Here is a 24937-nt window from a genome sequence, read left to right on the forward strand (position 1 = left end):
CTCCAAGGGGTTAATTACTGCCATGCTAAATGCCCGATCACACTGAGCAGACTCATAAGGAGAATATTCAGTTTGCGTTCTTATGAGTCACAGGGGACTGAGCATCAGGATACTTGTGTTGTGGTTTGGACTCGCTCATTAGAGCATTCTCAAAGTTTGAGCTTCAAATTTTTGAAGACACTTTTAACCGAGTGCTTTGATTTTGAGAAGGGAGGTCAGTTTCAACCACCCGAAATTCAGAAGTGCCAAAAACCAGGATCCCCTAATGCCTTTCTCACCGTTTGGTCCAGATGTGGGATCAGTGGGAGCTGATCTTTTTTGTTTAAATTGTATTATACAAGAAGAGACACCCATAATTATAGAAGCCCATTTGTGTAGACTGTCCTGAATCTTGTCTGGCTATAACATGAATATAAAAATCACTTGCAGAAGCATTGCAAGGATGCCCTAGTGCTGGCAAATTGCTTGGAAACGGTTGAAATAAAGGCAAACAGGAGGAATATACATGCAACACTGCTGAGGGAAGGGAAGGGAGTCCGGAGCTGCATAGCCTTATTATATAAGCTTATACTGTGCAGCATTAATGAAAGGGGACTACAACGCTCTCGACTCTTCCCCCTGCTCCTAGCTAGGTTTGGCTAGAAATAAAAACAAGACTTGGACAGGAACACCACGTGATCATCTTAGATTATGGCAGAATTATTCCCTACATCGTATTTTCTAATGTTTTATTTGATTTTAATACCTCACAAGGCACGTATTTTCCTTTTCTTTGCTCGGCCTAATAGTCTTCTCCAGGAAGAAGTTACATATACATGCCATGAACTAGTAGCCCTTGTTAAAAAGCCAATGGAAAAACTGTGATCACAAGGAAAATATTGCAACACTTCCTTACACATTACAGCGGAGGCAAACAAAATCAAAGAAAGGCAAAGTCAGGTAAAAGCAAAAGATAAAGGAGTTATTGGTCCCATTGAAAAATTAGAGCAACCCAGAGAAGAAAAAACCTTTTGGCCACTGGGGGTCAGCCTTGAATTGTATTTTACTGGAAATGCAATTTAAATGTAAAGGGGGCACCAGTCATTACACAGAACAGTCCATTATCCTCAAGGGAGGTAAAACAATATAGCTCTCTTGATGTTCAAAGAGCTATGCTCACTTACACCACCTGCATATATGGCCAATGAATTTAAGGACACACCTATGCTGAACATAGAGGGAAGTAGTTCCTGTAGAGTGCTGATATGTTTGTGACAATAGTAATAATCAACGTTGGCAGCTCATTAGATCTCATCTATCCATGCAGACAGCTGTATCTTTCTAAAGTGCCCTGAAAACTGCAGAATGTGATTATGAGATCCTGATGGAGACCATTATCTACCTTACAGGTCAGACATTTGTGAGCCAAAGCGACCCAAAACCTGCCCACCTCTCCAGCTGCCGAGAAACCCCCAAAACAAGTGAGCGCTCATAAAACCCGTATGATACTGTCATCTATCAGCAGCAGTGCTGTGACCACAAACTGACAGAACCAACTTCTTCCCAGCTGTGATTTTTAGAAAAGGTCCTCTAGATACATACAGGATGGTAGGTGTTAAAACAAGATCTGCAGATGCTATTTAGCACTTTCCCCATCATTAACAATATGCAAATTCTATTCACACACCAAGGATTGGACTTTGATTAACTCTTTACTGCATGCAATTAAGACACTCTCCTTATCTCTTTCACACAAAACACAACAGACATACTCTCCAAGAAATGTTAAGTCTTCCATACAGAGCTACATTCTTTGTAATATTTTTCTTTCTAACATTTTTAGCAAGGGAGGGACACAGAAGCAAAAATTCCCACACCCCTTCCTGTCTCTTACATGGGCTGCCTACAAAGGAGCTGCTTTTCTCAGAGCATCATGTTCATTTTGCCACTATTACCAGATCATACACAGATAGACACATTCTTAAGACAGACATGTGGAAGAGGACTAGCTCAGAAGAAAATCAAAGCTACGGCATAAAACATGCTATTTCACTTTTGTCAGCAGCTCCCTCCATCTCAGAGGGCTCTAAGCTTCCTCTGATGCCTCATTCATTGGCTTTTTCCCCAAGCTTTACTAGGCCTTCTGTCAGCCTGAATCCACAGCTACATGGGGAATCTGATCTCCTCTTCCATTCCCGCCCCCCTTCTTTCCCTCTGCTAGCTTCTAGTCAAAGTTATTTCCCTGAGTACAGGGTTTTTTTGGTTTTGGATTTTTTTTTTTAATTCTCCATATTTGTTTATCTCAGGGCCAGTCAGATAAAAAAGGTTCCTAGTCTGCTTTTAATCTTTAGGCAGACACAGATCATAAGTGGGTGAAAACTTATGATTGCAGTAACACCACTTTAGCTGTAGCTCAGATCAGAATCAAGCCCCGAGTGTTTTTCTAAAGTTGCTCTAAAACAACACATTAGTCCCCAGAGAAAGAATTTTTCTTTTGCCCCTCCTACTTAGAGATATTTTTGCTTCCTGCATTCAGCTCACTTTCTTTTAGAAGACCAAAAATTATGAATCAGCCTCACTCCTTCCTTACAATACAGTAACCCAAACACATGCATTAAATTCTTGATGCATCTTACAACAATTTTTGTAGTACAGGCCTAAGAGCCATAGACCTATGTGTCTTTTCAAGAATCACCTACATAAGACTTTAAAATCCCAAACTTTTTCTGCTTACCTAACATACACATTCTGGCTGTAGGTATCATAACTCTACGCTATTATATCTTCTAGCAGCATTACCCCCCAAGACCTAAGCAGCCTGATCAATTAGAGATACAAGCCAGCAATCAGCTCCTCCATCTCCTTTACAGCACTACTCAAAAAGGAGCTCCTCCTCTCATGTTTTGCCTACCTAGGGCTAGGGCAGGTGCTTGCCCCCAGCTTAGGGAGCATTACAGCTACTTCAGTAAAAGGCTTTCACAAACATTTCCCAGAGTCGCATTCCTACCTGTGCTAGGAGGTTTCATACCCTAACATAGATCTCTGCCTATATAGCAGCAAGCTCTGTTATTCTTCTTTCAGACTCAGAGAGGAAGTGAAACTCACAGGCACACTCCCAACTTCTTGAATTTAGGTGTGGAGGCTGAAAATAGCCATCTCCAAAACACCTGGTTCTGTCCCGACTAACCCTAGAGATGCTTTGACTTCCAAGGGAATCTCTACTTCTGACAGCTGTGATTGGGATTTGACAGCAGGACCAGGGAGGTACCTGGCATTTGCCTATGTCTCCATATTATCCACACCAGAGGTGATGGAGCTGGTGTAGCTGATGAGCATACCCAGGTGTGAGGGAGAGAATTACTCCCAAAGTTTTAATCAGTGATGCAGCAAGGTGCCTGACTCACGTGTATTCCAGGTGTTTCCACTTCGGTCAAAAGTCTTCTATCGTGCTGTTTGTCATTTTCCCATGAAACCTATTCTGCTGCTTTTCCTGGTCTTTCCTCAGAATGGTAACTTTTGCTAAGAATTCTTTTATAAGACCAATTTAACTCTTTAAGTAAGAAAGAACAGCTTGAAAGCCTGACTCCCCTGTCAGAAACCTGCCCAAGTCTCTTGATGTTTAGTGCCAACATCTGAAGCTGTTTGGCTAATCAGCAGTTAGCACTCAGAGAACAGCTTGTGTTGCTGCAGCCTGAGAAGATTTGGGAGGGAAGGGTAGGAACCCTTGTCCTTTGGGCCTCTGGTTTAGCTGCTGTCTCCCCTGGGGGCTGATAGGGCCTTTAGTGTGTGGGCTCCTCTGTCTCAGTGATGTTTCTCTCTTTTTAGTTAGCTTTCTTGTGTCTGTGAATTTTGGTGCTTGTGGTGCTCTTTGTAGAGGGAGACAGAAAATGGGAGTGAGGCTGAAGCTAAGTTTCCTGGCTAGCTCTTGGGGAAAAGGGTGGGTTTAGACTCTGGTGGCTTTAGTGAGCCCTCTAAGGATAGACAGAGGGAGAAATCTGCCTCAGTAGCACTGGCAGCATTTGGTAAAAACAGTTAAGTGTTTCCTCAGGATGAGGAAAATGCAAAGGGTTAAACCTGGTGTGGCTTGTTTTTACTGGGATGTAGAATAGCTTCAGTCAAGTCTGCTAAGCTACTGCAGGTTTATATTGGTCTTTAAGCCTAAAGATCAGGTAAATGAAGGTGTCTCCCTGTAAGCTAGCTGCTTGTCTGTTTATACCCAAAGCTGCTGTAGTACATGCTTAGTATGCTCAGAGCACAAACGATGTAATTAACATCTTTCAAGAGACTTCAGTTATCTTGAGTTTCTGCCACAAGGTGGCATTCTCTGAGCTTCTTTTTCCCGAAGAAAAATAAAACCTACTATCCTTAATAATAACAATAATAATTAAGGGAAAAAAATTTAAAACCCTCCCCATATTTTCTTAAGCCTGTGACAAAGTAAGATTTGTTAGGAGGCTGCTCGTTTTGTTGCAAAACAATGGTGCTGCTTTCAGAGAGCTGCAAGTGAGATGGGGTCAAGTCCCTTTAAAAAAAAAAAAATACAGTATTGTGCATCTTGAAATCTGAAACCAAGAAACAGAAGTGCAAGGGAAATAGGGGGAAAGTCTTGCAATTTCTGAGGACAACTGTTGCAAGTGGAGTTTTAAGGAGTAAAATATATATGTATATATTTAAAGGTCATTGAATGGCTTTTGCAGAGAAGTCTGTGAGATAAAGGAGCCTTGAAAGAAGAGGGTTTTTTTTTTCCCCCCCTCCTTCTATGTGGATATAATGGCCATTGCAAAGGAAAGAGTATTGAGATTTGGCTTCAAGTGTTTCTTCTTAGCAACGTTTTTGCTAGCCTGTGATGGACAAGGTGGAAAGAGAGAGAATGGTGGTCCTGCCTGTTATGGAGGATTTGATTTGTATTTCATTCTAGACAAGTAAGTCAGTCCTACTTTGTTCTTTTTCAGAGAAATCTTTCCAAGGCGTGAACTGGAATGGCATTCACTGACACTGAAGAGGTTTTCTTTGGATTTTGGTTTTGTAGAAGTTGCTGTGTCCCCAAGGGACCTGCAAAAGTCCTTACTGCTTGGATTTTATTTTTGTTGTGGTAGCTTCTTTGGTGGGTCTAGTATATAATCCCATTGTGTTCTGTAAATCGAGTTGTTATAAATTTTGCTGTGGCTGGTATGGATGTTTTAATGTGTACTTGATCTTGTAGTTTCTTAAAACAGTGGTTGGGAGAAGAGCAGCACGCTGGTCACCTCTGATGTTGCTATGAGTTGTGAAGGTTGAGGCACTCATAAAAGCAAGGTTTGGAGGGTGGTTATCGCAGGCACTAATTTGGTAGCGGAAAAATCAGAGGAAACGCTAGCCTGCCTGGTGAACTGCTTCTGTATCGTTCTTCTGTTAGCTCTAAGTGTTCTAGTGCAAGCAGCTTGCAGATAAAGACAGGTCTCCGAAAGGTGGCTAGTCAGTGTGAAAGAGTCTAATTTCCATCATTGTGATGGAAAATAGCTGGAGTGCTTTATTTAAAGTGAATTTTATTTTTTCTTCTGAGTCAGATTTTCTTTGTTTCCAGTTAATTAAATGCATATTTTGACTGCTTAACTGTTTACACTGGAGATAACTTCCTACTCGTTTTATTCATCACTGTTCTGATAGTGTCATCATCTTGGCACTGGTAACTGTCTATTTAAAGGCCTTCAGATTGTGCTCTGAACAATATGGAAACAGAGATGTACCGAGTTTTGGAGAGCTTCATATTGAAGCAGTGAAATAACTTAAAAGTTAAAAGTGTAACAAGCACTAGCTAAAATTCCTGTCTCAATTTCCTTAAATTAAAGTAGTTATTTAAAAAATTGGGAATACTGGAGAATATGCATGCTAGAGCATATTCTCTCATCATAATATTGACATTATTAGCCATAAATTTCACAGAGAGGAAAGTATTTTAAAGTTGCCAAACCTGCTTGCAGATGAAGCTTTCTAACTCATCCTTGAGAGTATTTTGCAGTAGCTCCCGCATTCCATTAGTATAAAAGATCTTGAATTACATAACACATCATTACAAAATACTGGGTAAAAAATAAGATAAGCACACTGGATTTTTTAGTATGCTTGTTGCCTGCCCTAATACTGCAGGGGAGAGGGTTTTTTGTTTTCTTTTTACTTCATTCAGCAGAAGGATCGTCCTGTCAATGCATTTTGTTGCTTTGGATATTCTATTGTTAGTTGGAATGTTTGCTGTTATTGCTAGGTAAGGGGAAAAATCATTTGTACTGCAAGAGCTTTCACAAACTGAAGTTGAAGCAGAATTGAAGGGTTTTCCAAATCTGATAGATAGTGCTCTGTTATGTATCTGAGGTAACATAATTTTAACAGCCTTTGCCCACCCCCTACCCCATGCTGTCCTCCTCCTGAAAGGTATAACTTTTTAGGCTTGCTCAAGGGGTTGTGAAGTTTGGCCCAAACTTTAGAATAGGCAGGTTACCTCAGTGTTTGTGTCAAGGAATCCAACAATAAATCCTGCTTTATAACAGTTGCAGGATCACTATTTCTGGCACTTTTCTGGTGCAGAAATAAACAAGGGTCTGATGCAAAGCCTGTTGATGTAAAAATGTCCTTTGCCTCCAGTGGAGTTTGGAGGAGTGTCATAGTATTCAGCTACTTGTGTGTTTAGCATGCTATGGACCTGATTGTCTGCTCAGCCTTTGAGCAGGCTGATGAGAGCTTATGGAGTTGGAATAGGTTATCCTATACAGGCTGTCTTTAAAACTGTCTTTCACTCCTCTACTGCTAAGCCCAAGTTATATAAAACTTGGGTCTTATTCAGCCTGGCATTTCCTACCTTCACTTGTTGCCTTCATGCATGCTGGTGATGCCCTGAACACAAGAGGGATAAGATTCCTATAGAGGCCTCCTGACGAACTAGGAAAAGATAATAATGGATTCAGGGCTCGTCTCGCTGCTTTTAACAGAAGTAGTTCTAAGAGTAATTAAAAGCCTTGATGATAAAGGACACAAAGGCAGAAAGGATTTTCATTCTGAAACATGAGATGTTAATTTCAATGGTGGAAGAAAGCCATTAAAATATTAAGCAACCTGCTTTCAGGGATCAAAGAAGTAATACTAAAACAATAAACACAGCTCTGGAAGCCACCAGAGCCCTCAACTGACCCTTTTGCCTCAGTGTCTGGTTAGATTTAGTGACTACTTAACTCTGTTTAGCACCTTGTATCTGTGCTGTGCTTGCAACATGTTCCAGCTGCTTTATTATACACAGTCGTCATGAAAACACTGGCTCTTCAAGCATGTTTCAAAAAGCCCCTTTGAAGTTAACATGAAACCCGTTGAGGGAAGAATAAGTGTCATAGGCTTTTCCTATCAAGTGATTCTCTATTTCCCTGCAGCGTTCTCCTTTAACTCCTGCAAACATGCTGTATGAACTGCTGAAGGGAAACCAGGTTTCCTCAGGCTATCTGCATACAGCTGGAGACATGATGCTGCAGATGGCATGCTCTGAGGACCTGAATCAACTCTCTCATTCTTCATGGTCATGAGAAGGGAATTCAGTTATTCAGAAATAATCCTGTTATTCCCTCTTATGCCTTGCAGCTGTGGTGTGCATGTAACAAACTGAACGGAAGCTTGAAATGCAGCAGGTATGCTTGCTAGGTTACAGTAGCATCCTTAACTTTTGTGCATGCACTTGCACGTCCTCTATCACTTCCAAGAGGAGTTCTCATACCACCTAGGTAGCAACAGGGACTTGGCAAAAGCCTGTTTACAGGTCTCCCGTGCTGTGGCCGTTGGACCTCAGGCTAGCAAAAGCATGTTCCAGAAGTGGTACAGAAACATCCCAGACAACTGCAGTTCAAGCTGGGCCAACTGTTCTCCAAGCAAAGATGAAGTTATCGCGCAATTGTCAGTGCAGTCTCCAACTCTGGAGGAAACGAAGGTTGCAGGATACCGTCAGAATCACTGCTTGACACACAGTTATCTTGAAAGGATGAAAATACGGTATTAAGACACAAGCAGCTAACCTGGGATTCAGACTTGCCTGACAGCAGGTTCATTGAAGACGGTGGAATTGTATTCATGTGAATGAAGACCGGATTAATCAGTCTTCCTTAGGCTTTCATTGAAAAAATGGTTTTATAAGTAAAGATGTAAGAGTTATTTAAAGCACAGTTGTGGATATGATGTTTGCTGCTTAGGCAGTATGCAGGATCTATTTCTGCTGGGTGCTGAGCATTTCTTAAACTGATGGTCATACCAAGATGAACTCAGTGTTGTGGGAGATGAGGGAGGCTTACAGTGTGTTTGGGTGAGTTGTTGAGACAGCTGGCCCTAGATAGGCCTCCTTTTGTATTGCTGCTTGTAGTACTGGAGTGCTGAGAGGTTTTAGTTATGGACTGAGACTCCTATAGACTGAATGCTATCAAAATATATGGCCAAAGATGGTGCCAAAGGATTTATAGCTTTGGATGTGAGATGAGACCACAGGTCCTCATTAAAGGCGAGGAAGCAGTGAGATGGTGTCAATAAGCATAAAGCAAATATTTGTTTTTGCTGACATTGTCCATTTATTCTCAAATATCACTCATGGGCGGGTTGGTTGTAGTCTTCATTAATCAGTCACAACTGACATTGTGTCTAGTGCTATAGTATCCGAGTACCAGCACAGTTAGCTGAACACTTGATAGTGGCAGCTTCCAGATGACTTGCAGGTAGGAAACAATGAGCAATAAATCTTTTCAGTAATCTTTTGCTGTATTCTGTATATGTCAAAGCCTGTATTTGCTATGCTCCTGCTTGCTATGTGAGCATTTTATACCCATGTGTGGAAAACATGCAAGAAACTCTACATGCATGAATGAAAATTTGGCTCCGAAAGATCCTTGGCAAAGAAAAGCAAGTAATCCAAGCTGTTTCCTGTGATCCCTTCGTTATTTAGCCGGACAACTGAGATATTTTTAACCAATTGTACTGAACGCAACTCTTGCTATGCAGATCCTAATGTTTCTTTCTTTGAGTCTAGTTTAGTAGCTGTAGTTGCTGTGATTTGAGCAGGGTTAAGTCCTGATTTACACCTGTATAAGGAGTAGGAGAGTTAGGGGACACAGTGGGATGGAAAGCAGACGAGAAATACTTTGTGTCACCAGGCAGAGAGACTGACCTGTATGAACTGCTTCCTGTGATAGTGCCTTTTCCTCTGGGATCATGAATGCTCCAGGAGAGCTAATTGCAGGACTGTTACAGAGCTGGATAATATTCCAGCTGTTCTTACCTGAAGAAATAAGTCTTTAGCTGGTACCTGGTAAAAATCTAGTGTCTGAGGAAAGAAAATTCAAGTTCATTTTTGTTTTTCATTGACCTAGGCTCAGAGCTAGAGCTAGCTACTCGATCGTCTTTATGGAATTACAGACCTGAATTAAGAGCAGTGGTGTACATTTTGTTAAGCTGACTGAGAGTTGCAAGGATATGGAGGTTTAGGGTTTTTTACTCTTTGTTTTAGTATCAGGGTTGAGGGGTGTATAGCAGGTAGTATGGAGAAATGTGCACATTCTTGTATCTTTTTGCCTGTTGCCTGAATGAATATAATTCAAACCCAAGCGTGCTGCAGGAATGCAGCCGCACATTGCAATGAGCTAGTTGAGTATGAAATCGTTGCTGATCAAGACTTGTCTGCATGTGCTTAGCCTGTGGTAAATGCAAAGTAAGCTGCTACTTGGTGAAAGGGGGAAGGAGGGTGGGAGCTGCGTTATGCTGAGTGCTGTGTGTGTACCTGCAGAGCTCCACGCTCTGTCTATAGCAGATATAAGTTTGTGGTTACTTGCTTATAAGTTATTCTATATATCCCCTTGCCATTCAGGCAGGGGAGAGTATTCTCCTCTTGGATTGCGACTGGGCTTAGAGGCTTATTCTGCTTTGAACTGGACTTCTAGCCTCAAATGCTTGACAGTATCTCTAATGAGCAGTCTCATGTGAAAAGTAGCACAAGATAATAGCATTTCCTTAGAGCTGCATCATCTAAGATGTCTGTTATGTGGTGGTCTCAGAATTGCTCCTAAAGTATTTGGAAAGATAGAGGGCACCTTCTGAGCCTTCCATGTTATTTCTGAAGATCTTGGTAAAAGGATGCTGCGGAACTTCTTGGGTCAATGCCACCTCTCTGAGAGCTGTGAGACATCTTGAAGTTAGTCCAAAAATAAAGAAGCTCAAGAAGAATTTGACTCAACATCAGTAATCAACTCAGGTGTCCTTTTATATTTTTGAGCCACATTGCGTGTAGAACTGGTATGAAGCTGTTATATGAGGGTCTGTGGATTTGTTTGTTTTCTTCTAGCTGTGAATTAGAAATAACACTATGGGTATTCTCAGGAAGTACAATGGGAGAAATTGAAATCGGGAGTCTGGAAAAGTAAACCCTTCCTGAAGTTAGGAGAGCAGTGTAATATAAAGCCAAACTGTAATCAGGTTTGAGTTGCTATAGCTTTGTGTTATAGTGCCATCCCATTGCAGTGAGTAGAAGAGAAGCACCTGCTGAAGGATAGGTCTTAGCCAGAGCCTGACTCTCTGAGTCTGGAGATTCTGAGCCACGTGGAGCTTCTTTCTCCCTTGAGTTTAGTTTAGATATACAAAATGCCAGCACAGTTGACTGCAGGATGTATCATTCTCTTGTTAAAGGCATAGTGGTTTACTTATTCTTAATTTCCATGTATTAGGCTTTCTCTAGTGAGAGAATTTGGCATCTTAAGTGTGAGCCTTTACTTAAACTGCAAGTTTATAGCATCAACCATTCAGCTGCTCAGTCTTGGCTTGCAAATAATTTTATTTCACTTTGATAATACAAAGAGATACAAGTTTAAAGTGGTTTTTATTTTCTTAGGCTTTAGACATATTTCTCCTGTTCACAGCTCTTGCCTTTCTTGTAAGAGGCTCTGCAAGTGACAATAGTCTTACTGCAGGTTTTACCAATAACACAGCTGAAAGCTGTGGAGGTGAATGCTGCAAGCTGTCAGTGTGTCTGTAACCCCTCTGACTGCAGAAAGGGCTGTTTTGTTTTTGTTCAGGGATTTTTCTTGCTCAGTGAAGACTGTGTCTGGAAGTCTGGAAGTTAGTTGCAGAAGACATGTATGTGTTAAGAGTATCTCTCCCTTCTCAATGTGCACCTGTGCATGCATGTATAGCCACTGAGACCTGGGTTTGACTAGGTGGAGCAATTAACTGTGGATATACCACAAGCTCTCTCTTTAGAGATGGAAAGCTGCTCCTACTAGAAGGAGTACTGTACTGTCAGGAAAGGTGTGAGCCTTCAATTTGGGACCGTGTTTTTAGCTTGCTTGGCACAAATGAAGAGTACGTTGATTGTAGTCTAATACAATTACCCTGCACCCAGTGCATTTGTAGCTAGAAGCAGAAACTGGCTTTTTCTTTTGTGGACTAGAATGGGTTTGTTCTTATGATAATAGCAATGGTAAGAAGCTCTCTTAAAATAGAGGTTTAACATTCTGCTGCTCTTGAACTTTGAGTTGTTCCTCTCTTCTGTATGAATAGATGTGTGGGAAGGTTTCATGGAAGAACAACTGTAATTTTAGATGTTTACAGTTTTGTTCCAGAGGGGCTAAGGATGGGGGTCTTGGTGGGAGAACGGAGCAAGGATGAAGGGAAAGGTGGCAGCAGGATCTGAATTCTCCACATAAGTATGGTTTAAAAGACACTGCATAGCTGAGAAAACTGCTCAAATAGCTGAAGAGCAGGAGAAGAACAGTTGCAAAAGCAAACGCTTAATGTGCTGTCGACTGGCACATCACTGAATTAAGCTATTGGTTTTTAAGCTTAGTTTTGGCAAACGCTGTTTTCAAAAAATGCATGGCTTCCCAGAGCCATGGAAAATGAGTTTTATATGGCGACCTACATACCATATGTGCTCTGTAGCTGGTTCTCATTCTCAACTGCCTTGCTATAATAATAATTTTTAAAGTGACAATCGACTTTTGTTCAGGGCATTGTAATGAAGGGGAGGGAATAACCACACTTTTTTAAAACTAGTGCTGCTTCTAGGGCAGTGTCCTGTTCTCAGTGAGGGCTGGATAGATCTTCTGTATCGCTGTAGGCTGAGAGCTAAGCTTTTGCTTAGCATGAAATACAGCATAGTCTTCATATCTGATGGTTAGGAGAGGGTTGGTTAGTATATGCTTTTGTGAAACTACCCGGCTTCAGAAGTGTCTGCTACCAGATGGTTCAGAATCTACATGGAACTTGGAAGAGGCATACTTTCTTTTAGGAAGAGGCTGATACATGGTCTAAAGCCAGTATAGATCTTGCTGAAGGAGGTAGCGCTGTCTGTTTTACAGTTAACAAATTCTTGGCTTTGTGTGTTTTCTAGAGACTGATGTTGTAACCATTGCCATAATGTCAAGTATTTCTTTTACGCTTTGCTATGTAAAGAGAATAAATACCTGTTTTTTCTGGCCTGTTCTCAGAAATGAGTTGGGCAGTTTGAGCCTGGGATGCCTGTTATGCTGAAGTTCCCAAGAAAGTTGTTCCATGCTTTGCGGGGTGGTGGTGGAGGAGACTTCATATGTGCATCTCTGTTCTATTGGATGTTTAGCCCACTAGAGATGTATAAGAAAGCTCCCATGTTACTAAGGTAGCCTTTGGACTATCTAAAAGAGTACTGCCAGAAATGCCAGCCTTACTATGAAAATATACTGATGGTGGAGTGGCAGACCTCCACAAACTTGAAGGAATAGGTTCCTGCAGAAATATTCATGGTTATGTTCGGGGGGGAGGGGGTGATATGTGGTGTGTTTGGGTTTAAGTGCTGAGAGTTCATGCCAAGCAAAGGTGGATATAACTTAGTAGTTTGAATATGCAGTGGGGGGTAAGCTTTTTTGTTTTTGAGGGTGAATCCTGTTGTACATCATCCTCCTGTTAGAAGACAGCAATTTTCCCACTGCCTGCAAGATTTAATCAGTTCCTCACGGCCCTTGCTAGTGATGTTTCTTTGGCACTCCCTGATACCTATTTGCATGGAGCCCAGGTAATGAATCGGAGTCCTGGTCTAGTGAAAAGATTTCCTCTCTGTACCCTTAAGAGCCGAGGAATAATTTAGAATTGCTAGCATTTGGTTATGGTTAGGCCGCTGTAATCTGTAGTTATGATTGCAGACAAAACAGAGGTGTGTATAAGGTTATCTTTAAATCACAGAATCGCATAAAAAGGTGTAACTGGTATCAGGTCATTTGTGCAAAGAGAACCAGGGGTATATTTGGTGTTTTGCCAGATGGACTGTATGTTTATGTACCTGTGCAAGGTTTCTTATTGCATGTCCGTATCTAAGGCTGCCTAGGGGCATAAGGGGCGACGTAGAGAAAGAGAAGCTTATGGTATCATGGAACAAGAGGATAAGGCCAAGATTTTTACTGAATGGCTGTAAATGAAAACCAGGCATAAGGGGAACATGGCAGGAAACTTCTGAGTAACCTGTACGGTGCGGTTTGCTTGCTTGCTGTGCTTTGAGGAAGTCACGCAGAGCATACTGGTACTGTAATATCTGGGTGAATCTGTTTGTGGCTATTGATTTGGACTCTCGGATCTAAGGTAGAACAGTGATGTCGGCTACCTCTCCTTTTTCTGTGAAATGAAAATAAAGCATAATTTCAAAGGTTCTTGCCAGCCTCAGGCTGTTTCTGTTAAAGCTGGGACTGTTATTTCTCCTAATAAATATTTTTAATTGTAGCCAATGAATAAGCCAATAAGTTGTGACATTTTCCAACTCTAGTAAGGAAATCTTTTTCCAGCATTAATATGCCAGTGTTTATATCAGTGTGCCAGAAGACACGTTTAGCACTGAAAGATTTTGGATTAACCTTATTTTTTCCCTTGTTCTTACAATATGAAGAAGAATAATCCTGTTCCACTAAAATCTCTGGCTAACTTTCCTGAGAAGCAAAACTTTAGTCCGGTCTGTTTTGTCTTTAACTAAGGTGTGATAGAATGAACCAGAAGGGCTGAGAAGTGGACCAAAGGTATTTTACTTTTCATAATCATTAGCAGAGTGAATATGCTGGAAAGGCTTAAGAGTCTGTTCCTCCTTCCAACTGTATTTTATTCCCAAAAGGTGCTTGAACTGAAAACTCTACATAATGGCATGATGAGTGAGTTGGTGGAATTCACCTAGAATACGAGATAGAGACAGATTTACACTAACACTAGGTTATTTGTTTAAGGCTGTGCTAAAGGTCTAATGTTAGTGCCATATGTCATTGTGAAGTGTAGGCTCAGACACTTGCATGGAGCATAAATGATCTGTTCTTGCTTTTCAAAGTTAATGGGAAATGTGGTTTACTGTTTTTCTTATTTCATTGAAAAGTTTATTAAAAGGACAGTGAGTCCTTTTCTAAGGACTATAAACTAAGAGGAAATGGCTAGCTGAGCGATGTCTAACAATACATTAGGCTGGGAAAACTATGCAACAGCGGCAATTAAACTAATATCTCCTGCAATAATTGTTTCCATAGATCAGGAAGTGTCCTGCACCACTGGAATGAAATATATCATTTTGTGGAACATTTGGCTCGTAAGTTCATAAGGTAAGAAATGCAGATTTGCAGATAACCAAATGAGGTGTGTGTGCCAGCAACTAGGAGCCAGGCTTTCAGTTTCTGTCAAGGAGTACACCCTGCTTTACACCTGGGGACTTGATGCAAGATTTCTTGATCCTTTTCTCAGGTCATCTCATTGATTACTTGCATTTTTCACAGAATGTATTGCTCTGGTATGAGAAATCAGAGTAGATGAGCAAATTGTCTCCCTCCTCCACCCTCCCTCCCCCACCTGACTTCCATTGACCAAATTATCCTTTTGTGGAGAGGGAACCCTCATTCTTCTAAGATGGTTGCTGAGTTAACAGGGGTAGAATGTGTTATGATCAAGACAGTCAGCCTTTCTTCATCTCCATGGTGATAACAGGATGCCCTAAAGCCTTTCTTGCCTCTGCAGTCCCAAGAGCATGATGCAAATAGTAATTTATGTTTTCTAGAAGGACTTCCCCTGGCTTGGTTCATTTGGGAAGACCCAGGGCAAAGCATTATTTGCTGCCTTGTCTCCTTTCATCCTCTTGAATTGTAATCTTAGTAGCAACCAGAGAGATACCTTAAGTGTTTGGTATTAAGCATATAGTGAGCTGTGTGTGAGCAGACTGCCAAAATCATTTACTTTTGTGTATCTTCTTCTCCAGCCCGCAGCTGAGGATGTCCTTCATTGTTTTTTCGACTAGAGGGACAATTCTAATGAGGTTAACAGAAGACAGGTAAGACAAGCTTAAGAGCGCACAGCAGCTTTTTATCTCCTCCTGTAGTTTCCTCTGCCTTCCTTGCTCAATGATTCCCAATTCAGTGAGCTGTATGGGGACATCTTTGTGCTGCTGAGGTTAATTGCCTAAATCACCTGACCGTTTTCACATAACACTGGTTCTGCTAGAATGCACCAAGGCCTCTTAAGCAAGGACTGCTGCCTAAATTTAAATTTCTAAATATCTGTCTATAGCCAGCTGGAGTTTTAATTCAAACAGCTTTCATTGAGGGAGTTTGTCTTCTACAGGTTTTCAGGCTTTCATTCTAACTGAAGTGTGGTGTATTTTGAGCATTGTGCAGTTATGCTCCCTTTCCTTATCCATCTGAGATTGCAACCCCTTTGCAGAAAGAATCTTGCTTTACAAGTGTAAAGCTCTTTCAATTTTACATCATTATATCCTTAACTTTATTAGTCATGACAGAATGTCCTTGCACACCAGAGGGAGAGATAAGCAAGCAATTCAAGAGCAATTGATTAGAAGTGATTTTTTGGTGCAGGTGGCAACATGAAAGGTAATAGAAGATACAAGGTTAAGAGCTAGCTGGGGGAGAAGTAAAATCAAAAGATTTGGGCTGAAGCTTTTCATCAGAGGTTTAGGCAGTTAGCGGCCCAATTTCCATTATCATTCAAGCAGATCCTTTGAGATAGTTTAGGGAGATCTTTGAGACTTGGATTTTTAATCCTGTGTTTTTGAGGGTTCTTTTACTTGTGCCTCTAATGCTGATTTGGGGAGTTCATTCCTTCCTGCCCTGGGGATGAAAAAGGAAAATAGAAGCCTCTCTGGCTATCGAAAGCTAAGGATTTATTAACATTGCCTTTGAAGCGTTCTTAGGAAGTTTCCGCTCCAAACAATTAAGTAAAACTCTCTTCCCATAAAAACAAACTAAAAAGCAGTAGGTGATTCCCATACTCCTGATAAAAAGAAAACAATTTCTCAGAGGTCTGAGAATTATTATAGGCAAGCAGAGTGTTAAGGATGGGTTGCAAGGGTGTATATTTTTTGGCTATGACAGTTTGATTGTGATGTTTCTGAAGCATGTTTCTGTCATCCCCCTGTAAATTCTAAATTATTTGCAAAAAAATCTATGGGATTGATTCTTTTCCTCAAGAAGAGCTGGGCAAGGTCCTTTAGTTGCTATTGCTTCCTCTGTTAACTTCATTGCCACGTGGAGCAAAAATATATGTAACACATGTGAAGACTGCCTAAGTCAGCATGTGTTTTACATATTGGATGCCTATGAAATTGCATACCAGAGCAACTACTATAGAGGAATGAATAGGAAACTGGCTGCTTTCCTAAAGAGCAGTCCTCACACATACCAACCTTAAATATCATTAAACACAGCCAGCCTAAACATCTTTTGCCGTTTACTGCAACAGTTAAGTATAAAGGGAGAATTAACAATATTTGACTTGGTGCCGGAGGAAAACCTGACTCCCTTCCTCTTTGTCTCCCGCCCTGCGAATGTATGTCATTGCAAAGATCTCTGGCCTGTTCAGGGCTTTAAATTACAGTATTTATGTGCGTCTCCCATGTGGAAACGCATTTCATATTTATCTGGGTGTCCTAGAACTGTTGACTGCAAACAGGATATTGATACATCACTAGTCACAACCCACTTGACTGGAGAGCTGCTGATTGTTTTATTGGAGGACTGACAGATAAGATGGGGGCTTCACTCAAGTCTGTTGATCTGTCTTAGCAGGGAGTGGGAGAGGTGGTAAAACCTCTTCCACCTCCCTCTTGCCTCCATCCGGTGTATCAGCAACTGGACATGAAGATCATTTGAGCATGCTTTATTCTCCTTGTGAAAAAAACTCTTTGCCTCTTATGGGACTGGATTGTCACTTGTTTTAAAGGCCTTTGTCTATTTTAAAATCATAGTGTTCACACTTGAAAAATAGTTGTGATCACAGGGAATGCTCTGGATTTTATATTAAGCTTTGATTTGGGGGCAGGGTGTTGGGGTGGTTTAATGGAGGAAATATCTGCCCTTAGCCTGTCTACAGTATACAGCTCAAAGTACAACCTGGTTTGGGGTATCACAGGTACGGAATGAGTTCTTGAATGTCTGATACTACAGTCTGTGGCAAAAGCAGATGCTCTTGTCTCTCTGTGGGGATTAGCGTTCTCCTCTGTGGTCTGGATAGTGTTAACTCACCAGTGCCCTCAGCGTTACAAGTGTGAAATTGCATATGTGATAATCACTGAGATGAGTGTTGTTTTAAGTAATGAAAATGTGCAGGGACTCTAAGAATCAGACTCATTCTGAAAATTTTGCCTTGGAGAGGTGTGTATTTTAAGAAAGGAGCACCCAGTTCAGGTGCAATGAGGTCTTGCTTCCTGGATTTCAACTTCATCCCGTCTCAATCATGTTTCTAAACGTCCGTCAGCACTGCTCCACGTGGGCTAATGCTGTTAAAGTGTGCTAGCTGTGAGTTTTGCTGAAGGGTCCAAAATCAACTTGAATTCCTTAGCGTGTTTAGTTACAGATAAATTTATCTTTTTTTTGATCCCATTTGTATCAGGAGTAAAAAGATCAATGCATACTTAAGTCTTTTTTTTTTTTTGATGGCATCAGCATAACTGTGCCATTTCAAGGACTAGTTTAACAAGCTGCAGTTTGTTTAGAAGTGAACAAATTTGGAACTGTAATTGAGAATTGACGTTTAAGGGCAAATGACAGTAGTTTTCTCCTGTGCTTAAACTCTTTGATTCCAATGAAGAATTGCAGGGACAAAACTGACTTCTGGCGTTCAGAGCTGCCATGTCAGTGTGGTCCTGCCTACAGGGACTTTATCCAGTTCCCATGAAGATAGGATAGTTTGCTCAGACATACCCCACCCACGTTGCAGGGGCTTTATCTTAGTTGGAAAGATTTCTGGCCTGTACTTGGCTTCCAGAGTTTGGTGCCTGCAACTCAATAGAGGAACACGGGGGCCTGCCCCACTTAGCCCGCAACTGATCTGTCAGTGTGCCTGGGTTTCCAAAAGATCAAACCAGATACCCTGAATCATAATGAGCTAATGGGAAAGGCTTTAATCCTTGAGTCAATTTGGACAGGAACTGAAGGTGTGGTACTGATAAAGGGCAGCAGCTCTGCCTTATTTTCCATATCCTTACAAAGGCATTTATCCAAACATTACCTTAGTGTATATGAACTTTGGGTTAACTGTTTTTTTGCTCTCTGGTTCTGCCATGCATGTCTTCACCTGGGTGTCAACTCTGGTAAATTTGATCTCACATATGACAATGTGTCTGCATTCATATTTCAGGGAACAGATACGCCAAGGGCTGGAAGAGCTGCAAAAAGTCCTACCAGGAGGTGACACATACATGCACGAAGGATTTGAAAGGGTAACTAGATCAATCTTACAGTGCCTTTAAACTGTTTCTGGGTGCTTCTCATGCAATATTTAATGAAGCTGTTTAATAATTCCCTGATAAGTAAATGGGGGTATCTGCCTTTTGTACAACGGGGACACTGAACAATGAACATCATGGATGGGGTGTACACATCGAGTGTTCAAGCTGGGATAAGGGAGCCTTGGACCCTGCCACTTACCCATCTTCTTGCCTTCAGCTTTGCAGGGAGCTGCCTCTTCGGCTTAGAACAGGGCAGATGAATTCGGCATTGCAATCCCACTTCAAGCCATGCACTTGAAGGGGTGGAAAGCTGTTCAGAGTGCTGCTGGATGGATGCTGTAGTGGGCTTGTTGGAGTTTAGTAGGGGCTGAAGCCATGGCTCTAACCTGTTCACTGTGGCAGGCGAACCATGCTACTTGAAGTAATTGCTCCTATCTTCTGCTTCTAGGTCTTTTGACATGAACTCGGGAGCTTTTAAAACCTCTGCTGAGGGAACTCCTCCCCCCAGCCCCCAACCCTTTCTCTACCTGCGTTTTGCAGGATTGGCAAACTGTCTGCCTAGTGAAAATAAATTGCATTCAAACATATGGAGAAAAACTGTAAGCTCTGAGGAGACCTGACTGAGATGCTAAAACCAAATCTCAAAATTTAGTCACTTCCCGAACTTGGCTGGAAAAGTCTGGAGGCCAAGTTTAAATTCAGAACAGAGAATCTGCTCTTAGCATTTTCAAAATGTCGATGCAGCTTTGGCCCACTACTTGTATTTGAATTGGTGCACGCTGAAGCATGTGCCCTTCTGTCTTCCAGAATCCACTTGGGCGTATGTAAAGCAGAAGACAGGAGCATAAGGATATTTCTGCAATTGGTTTATTGGCAATTCTAGTTCATCAAGAAGTGCTGGGAAATATTTATCAATGGACTTAAGAGGTTCCTCAAGGAGGGTGCATGTGATTTCCCATAGATTAGTAGGAGACTACGTTGTTTCTGGTGTTACTTGGAGGGGAGAATGGCTGAGCAATCAAAGGTTATGTAGCTTTTCCCAAGAGTGATTAGAGAAGGGAAGAGTTCTGAATTTTAAAGGAAACTTTGCATTTGAATAAGATGCAGGCTGCAAACGTGACATTCTCACTGCCACCTTCTCTTTCTTTCTGGTGCATGTATAGATGCCTGTGAAGTATTATTATTCTGTTATTGCTAATAATCTTCTGATTTAATTTCAGGCAAGTGAACAGATTTACTATGAAAATGTTCATGGTGAGATATTCTCTTGATCCATTGATTTCCCCCCCCCCCCCCCCGACCTCTCCCTCCTTCCTGCTTTACTTATATCCTTAATTTCTGTTTGTAACTCAGCTACACTGCAGGAAAGGGTGGGGAGCGGTGGTTTCTGTTCCTACAGGAATTCAATAGTGTTTAGGGTCATTTGTCCTGAAGAGGAAAAAGAACAGGTGGAGCTTTAAGGGTCTGGAATGACTGCATTTCAGGCCAAAGGTGAGAAGCCAGGATGGTTCCAGGGGCCTGAAGATACAGGCAGGTGCCTACTGTTATCAAAAATACTTGGTACCAGTCTTTCTCTTTGCTTAAGGACTCAGGTGACCATTTCTTCATCTTGAAATGTGAGATGTGGAGATGCTGTTAGGTGAAAGTTCTTTCAACAAGCAATTAGTCGTTTGAGTAGGAAGTGCAGAAAACTGCAAAAATGTTTGTTCTTCCTGTCCTCGTAATGAATGTAAAATATTTTTCTGCAGTAAAAAAATAAAATTCAAAATAAAACATCACTTTTTAGAAAGCAAAAGATAAGAGACCAGATGTCTGAACACAAAAACAGTCCTAATGATTCGTCTGGGCCACTCATGAGTAAAACCAAGTATGTGAGTACGTCTGCATGGATTTGGCAGTGATCCCTAAAACATGACAGCAACACAATGGAATATAGAGCTAGAACAATTCCATTTGGCATTGGTAATGTTTTTATGTGCCTGTATACGTACTACATGGGAACAGGTTGCCACCAAATGCAAGAAGCATTGGGCAACTGGGTCCTCAAGTCTGAAAGTTGGCTTTGCATTTCTGTCTTTGCTCTAATGAGAGGAGGGTTTATACCACCTACAGTATGTGATGAGGCTCCTGCAGTGGTCAATAGAGGAAGAAAGGCACTTCCAGAAGGTATTTTGGGCTCAAAAGTTAATATGAGAAGAACCTACTTTTCTCTCTCTCTTAGAGAAAGACCCTAGATGTTTGCGTTTGGCATCTGCAACGTGAACGACCATACGTGTTGCCTGTTGCTTGTTGAGCGCTTTTCTTCTTTTATTGTGCAATTACCATATTTTTTTTTAATTGAGGATTTTTAAGTGGGCCCAAGGAAACTAGATATTTAGATCTGTGTTCCGCAGTAAATAAGCGATGGACGTTCTTTCAGAATTGCCAGACAATATTCTCCTCGCTTCAGCCTCCTGTTCCTTGATGTCAGGAACTCGCTACAGGATTCAGGTGTCAGAAAGCAAATAGACCTAGACTAGATAACCTCAGCAGAAGTTGCTTGTGTTCTGATTTTTTTTTTTTTCTCTTCACCAACAGATCATTAAAGGCACAGCTGCTCATATAGGCAGGAAAAACCCCTTGATGATTAAGACAATAAAAGGTTGATAATTTACCAGGGTTTCAGACATGAGTCTTGGCACACTTAACCTTTCACTTTCCTTAACAATGTTTATGCAAGATGCAACTGTGGAGCTCCTTCAGATTTCTAGTAAATCTATTGTCAGAAATGGAAAGGAATTCTATTGAGCTGCACCTTAAAATTAACAAAAACTTCTAAAAGCTGGGACTATGATCACTGCAACAGGAAGAATGTAGCGTTTAACTAAATTGCCAAATATATGTAATGTAGAAGTGATGAATAAATAAGGTTTTTAGATCCTTTTTTACCAAATTGATTTAAAGCCCAATTCAGCTTTTCGTCATAAGCTGAAGATCTCTTTGGATTTTTTGAGTTGATAGCTATATCACCTCAACACATATCAATAAAGCCAGGAAATAACTAGGAATTTTTTGAAAAGTTTTTCTCTAAGATTACATACATCTGCTGGTCTGAAATACTGAAATAGTCATGAGGCATTGGTGGTTAAAATCACTGACACCTCAAAAGACTATGGTAGAAAAATGGTGCGGTAGACAGGTGACATGGTAAGAAAAACTACCGAAGTTCAAGTCTTCTGAAAACCAGTTGGCCAAAGAGGGTGAGGACATAGCACTTGATGCTCATCGTTCTGGTCCTTTAAGCCTGCCAACAGGTCATTAGCAGGATGTGTTCTATGCTAATTTAGTTGCATTCTGTTCTTGAGTTGCATTTAATAAAGTTTGTTCATCTAGGTTACAGAACTGCAAGTGTCATCATTGCATTGACAGATGGAGAACTCCACGAGGACCTCTTTTTCTACTCAGAGAGGGAGGTAAGAGTGTCCCTTTCACATTGTTAGCCTGGGAGACAGTGGAATATCTGATTTTGCTGCTTCTGAAGCAAAAGATATGAGGAACTTTTTTCCTGGTGACAAAACTTAATTTTCAGGCTCTTTAGGCATGCATCTTAGAGTGTATTAAGATTCATCTTAACAGCAGCAACATCTCTGACTTAAAACAACAACAAAAATAAAACCCAGCAACAACAAAAACCCCAGGAGTTTGCTGCTGAAAATGTTTTCTAGAGTGTCTTGGGAAATATTTAGATCTTCTCATTTTTAATTTTGACCCTCTTTTTAAAAAAAAAAAAAAAAAAAGAAAGAAAAGAAAGAGGATGAATATTTTTTTTATATAATCTTCTGTAGCACTGAAAACCCTTTCACATGATCTAATCTGAAGTTTGCACAAACACTTCTACTCCTGATCCTATTTCTCATTAGGAAGATTCCAAGTCCTCAAAAATGCTTGTAGGGCAAAAAGCTGCTCTTATCCTCTGCGGGGGACACTTGAAAGAGCTTAGGCCTATTTCAGTGCTGTCTTGCTGCCATACGATGCAGAGGACTGGCTAATAGGTGCTTGCTTTTTCAAATCCATTGATGGTTATTTGTGTCTTGAGGAACTTTACCTTCCAGGAACTTGCATGATGAGCCTGGAGCTGCAATGCAAGTGAGGTATTAGATGCAGCTGGAGTCCTGTTACTGCTGAAAATGTGGCTGTGTCAGTGAGTGGTACCCCAAGGGCTGAGTATTTTTGAGCAGTTGCCACCCACCTTAGGTGCACAAAATAGGAGCTTATCTCTGCTGGAGCAACTGGGTTTGTGTATCCTAAAAAGGACTTACCGATTCCTTAACAAGGCCTGGAGAGAAAGCTAAGGTGAATGCCAGCGTAGGTAGCAAGAAGTGTTTAAATGCTACATATTAATTCTAAAAAGAACTACTTAAATAAAACTCATACTAGAAGTTCATTAATGTTTTTGAAAAAATGTCTGACTTTTGGGATGCTCACCTAACCGGAAACCTCACCAAGAAAGACTGTTAAAGATTTTAGATGTTTTTATCTGGATGAGGAAATTGACTATGCAAGTAAAATGAAAGACAAGATGAGGCCAATATTTTCAGTAATCAAATTTCAAAAAAGATTGGGCAACTTGCTTTAAAAGTAAGATTCAAACATGTATTTTCATGACTTTAAACACCCTCATTAAGTTGGCATATTATGCAAAATACTAGATGAGCAGTAATTGAGCGCTTAACAAGCTTTGCTATATAATGTTCATACTGAAGTCCTTTTGATAGTAGGCGTGATGTTGCTCAAGAAATTAACCAATTCTCACTTGACACTTGTACATGAATTATGATAAACTGAACTTGGAAGATGCTACCAAGCATTATATGAATTAGCTGCAGACAGGATTTTTTTTCTTTCTAAAAAAGTACAATTTTAAATCCAATAACAATAAAAAGCATGGTTGTTTTGTACAATTGAAACAGAAATGCTACTGCGCAAATGAATGCTAGGAGTCTATAGTTCTACTATCTGTTGCTCATTTCTTTCTTCCCTTCTGAAATCAAAAATCCCTGAGGAAAAAACAAGATTGTTCTTGGAGATGAATGAGCAACTTGAGAGGTCAAAAGTGTTGCATTTGGTTTGGGGAGGAGCAGTTAGTGAGCTAAAGGAACTGAAATTCTGAGCTCAGCTTTTAGTGCGAGTTGCTGCAGTTCTTTGTGTTTAAATGCGTCTCCATAAAGCTGGAATAATGCTGGCTTTCCTTGTGAAGTGCTTTACTATCTAACCTGAGCTACTACAGCCTTGTACTGATGTAATCTCATCTGCTACGGTCTCCCCTGGGAACAGGTTTTCTAAGTCAGGTGTTCCTGTGCAGGCGAAATAAGATCAAATTATCTGATTTATACTTGAGCAGAAAGCATCTATTCTAAATGCTCTTGCCTGAATATTAAATACAACTTTTATCTGCAGGCCAGTGGAATATCCTGGGAGAATCAAACCTTTCCTACTTTGAGATGCTATATAGGTAATAGGAGTGATACAGCTTTGCCACAGGTGGACTGCATGTCTCCTCACCCGTGGATGCCATGAATCCAGGCACAGATATCTGGAGTAGTAAATACCAGAATGTTTTGGGTTACTGTTTTACTGGGATATATCCTAAATGTTGAGAAGAAAATGGATTTAGTCTGTTCTGTGTGGCACGCGTTGGGTGGACAAAAGTTAGGAGGTTGGAATGGCTAGGAAGATGAGCAGATCAGGTTTAAAAAAAGAATGGCAAAGGTCTTGGCTCTAGTTGTACTGAACAAGTAGCTATTGTAGTAGCAGATTTTTTTTCTGCAGAATCAGGGAGGAAAGCTTTTAAAATTCAATTTTGGCAAGCCTTTGGCTCCTCATTTTGAGGAGGGAGACACCAATTGATACAAGGCAGGTTTCTGGAAGGTCTTGATTGTAAATTCGGCATCTGTGTCATCCTACATTTCCTTATTTCAGGCTAATCGGTCACGTGACCTGGGAGCAACAGTGTACTGTGTTGGTGTGAAAGACTTCAATGAGACACAGGTAAATGAGGCTTTCATTGTGTTTACTGGAGTACTTGGCAAGGGTGGATGTTCAGAGCACAGGGACTCAGTCCTGAATTGCCCTCTCAAGAGGTCTGCTGCCTTTCTGTTGGCTGTGAGACAGCCTAAAGGGAGTGCCTGACCTGCCTTGGATCTCTCCATTGGGTTTAAGCCCTTTTGGTCTTCCCCTCCATATGCAGAGAACTGCCTCTCTCTC

General features: G+C 41.0%; 1 protein-coding gene across 4 annotated transcripts in view; it reads left to right on the forward strand.

The window, feature by feature from the left end:
- ANTXR1 (ANTXR cell adhesion molecule 1) overlaps positions 1–24937 on the forward strand; it is a 116910-nt gene that overhangs the window by 1748 nt on the left and 90225 nt on the right. Inside the window, exons 2-8 of one of the 4 annotated variants that reach the window (XM_068920693.1) lie at positions 1389–1460; positions 14493–14564; positions 15212–15283; positions 18604–18685; positions 19915–19948; positions 22067–22146; positions 24653–24721. In XM_068920693.1, the coding sequence (XP_068776794.1) occupies positions 1389–1460; positions 14493–14564; positions 15212–15283; positions 18604–18685; positions 19915–19948; positions 22067–22146; positions 24653–24721 (481 nt within the window). Of the gene's footprint in view, positions 1–1388; positions 1461–4434; positions 4902–14492; positions 14565–15211; positions 15284–18603; positions 18686–19914; positions 19949–22066; positions 22147–24652; positions 24722–24937 lie in introns of those variants that run through there. The other 3 variants (XM_068920692.1, XM_009669382.2, XM_068920695.1) reach the window with 3 other exon arrangements.

This window comes from Struthio camelus, chromosome 27 (assembly GCF_040807025.1).
Source record: "Struthio camelus isolate bStrCam1 chromosome 27, bStrCam1.hap1, whole genome shotgun sequence".
Lineage (NCBI taxonomy): Eukaryota > Metazoa > Chordata > Aves > Struthioniformes > Struthionidae > Struthio > Struthio camelus.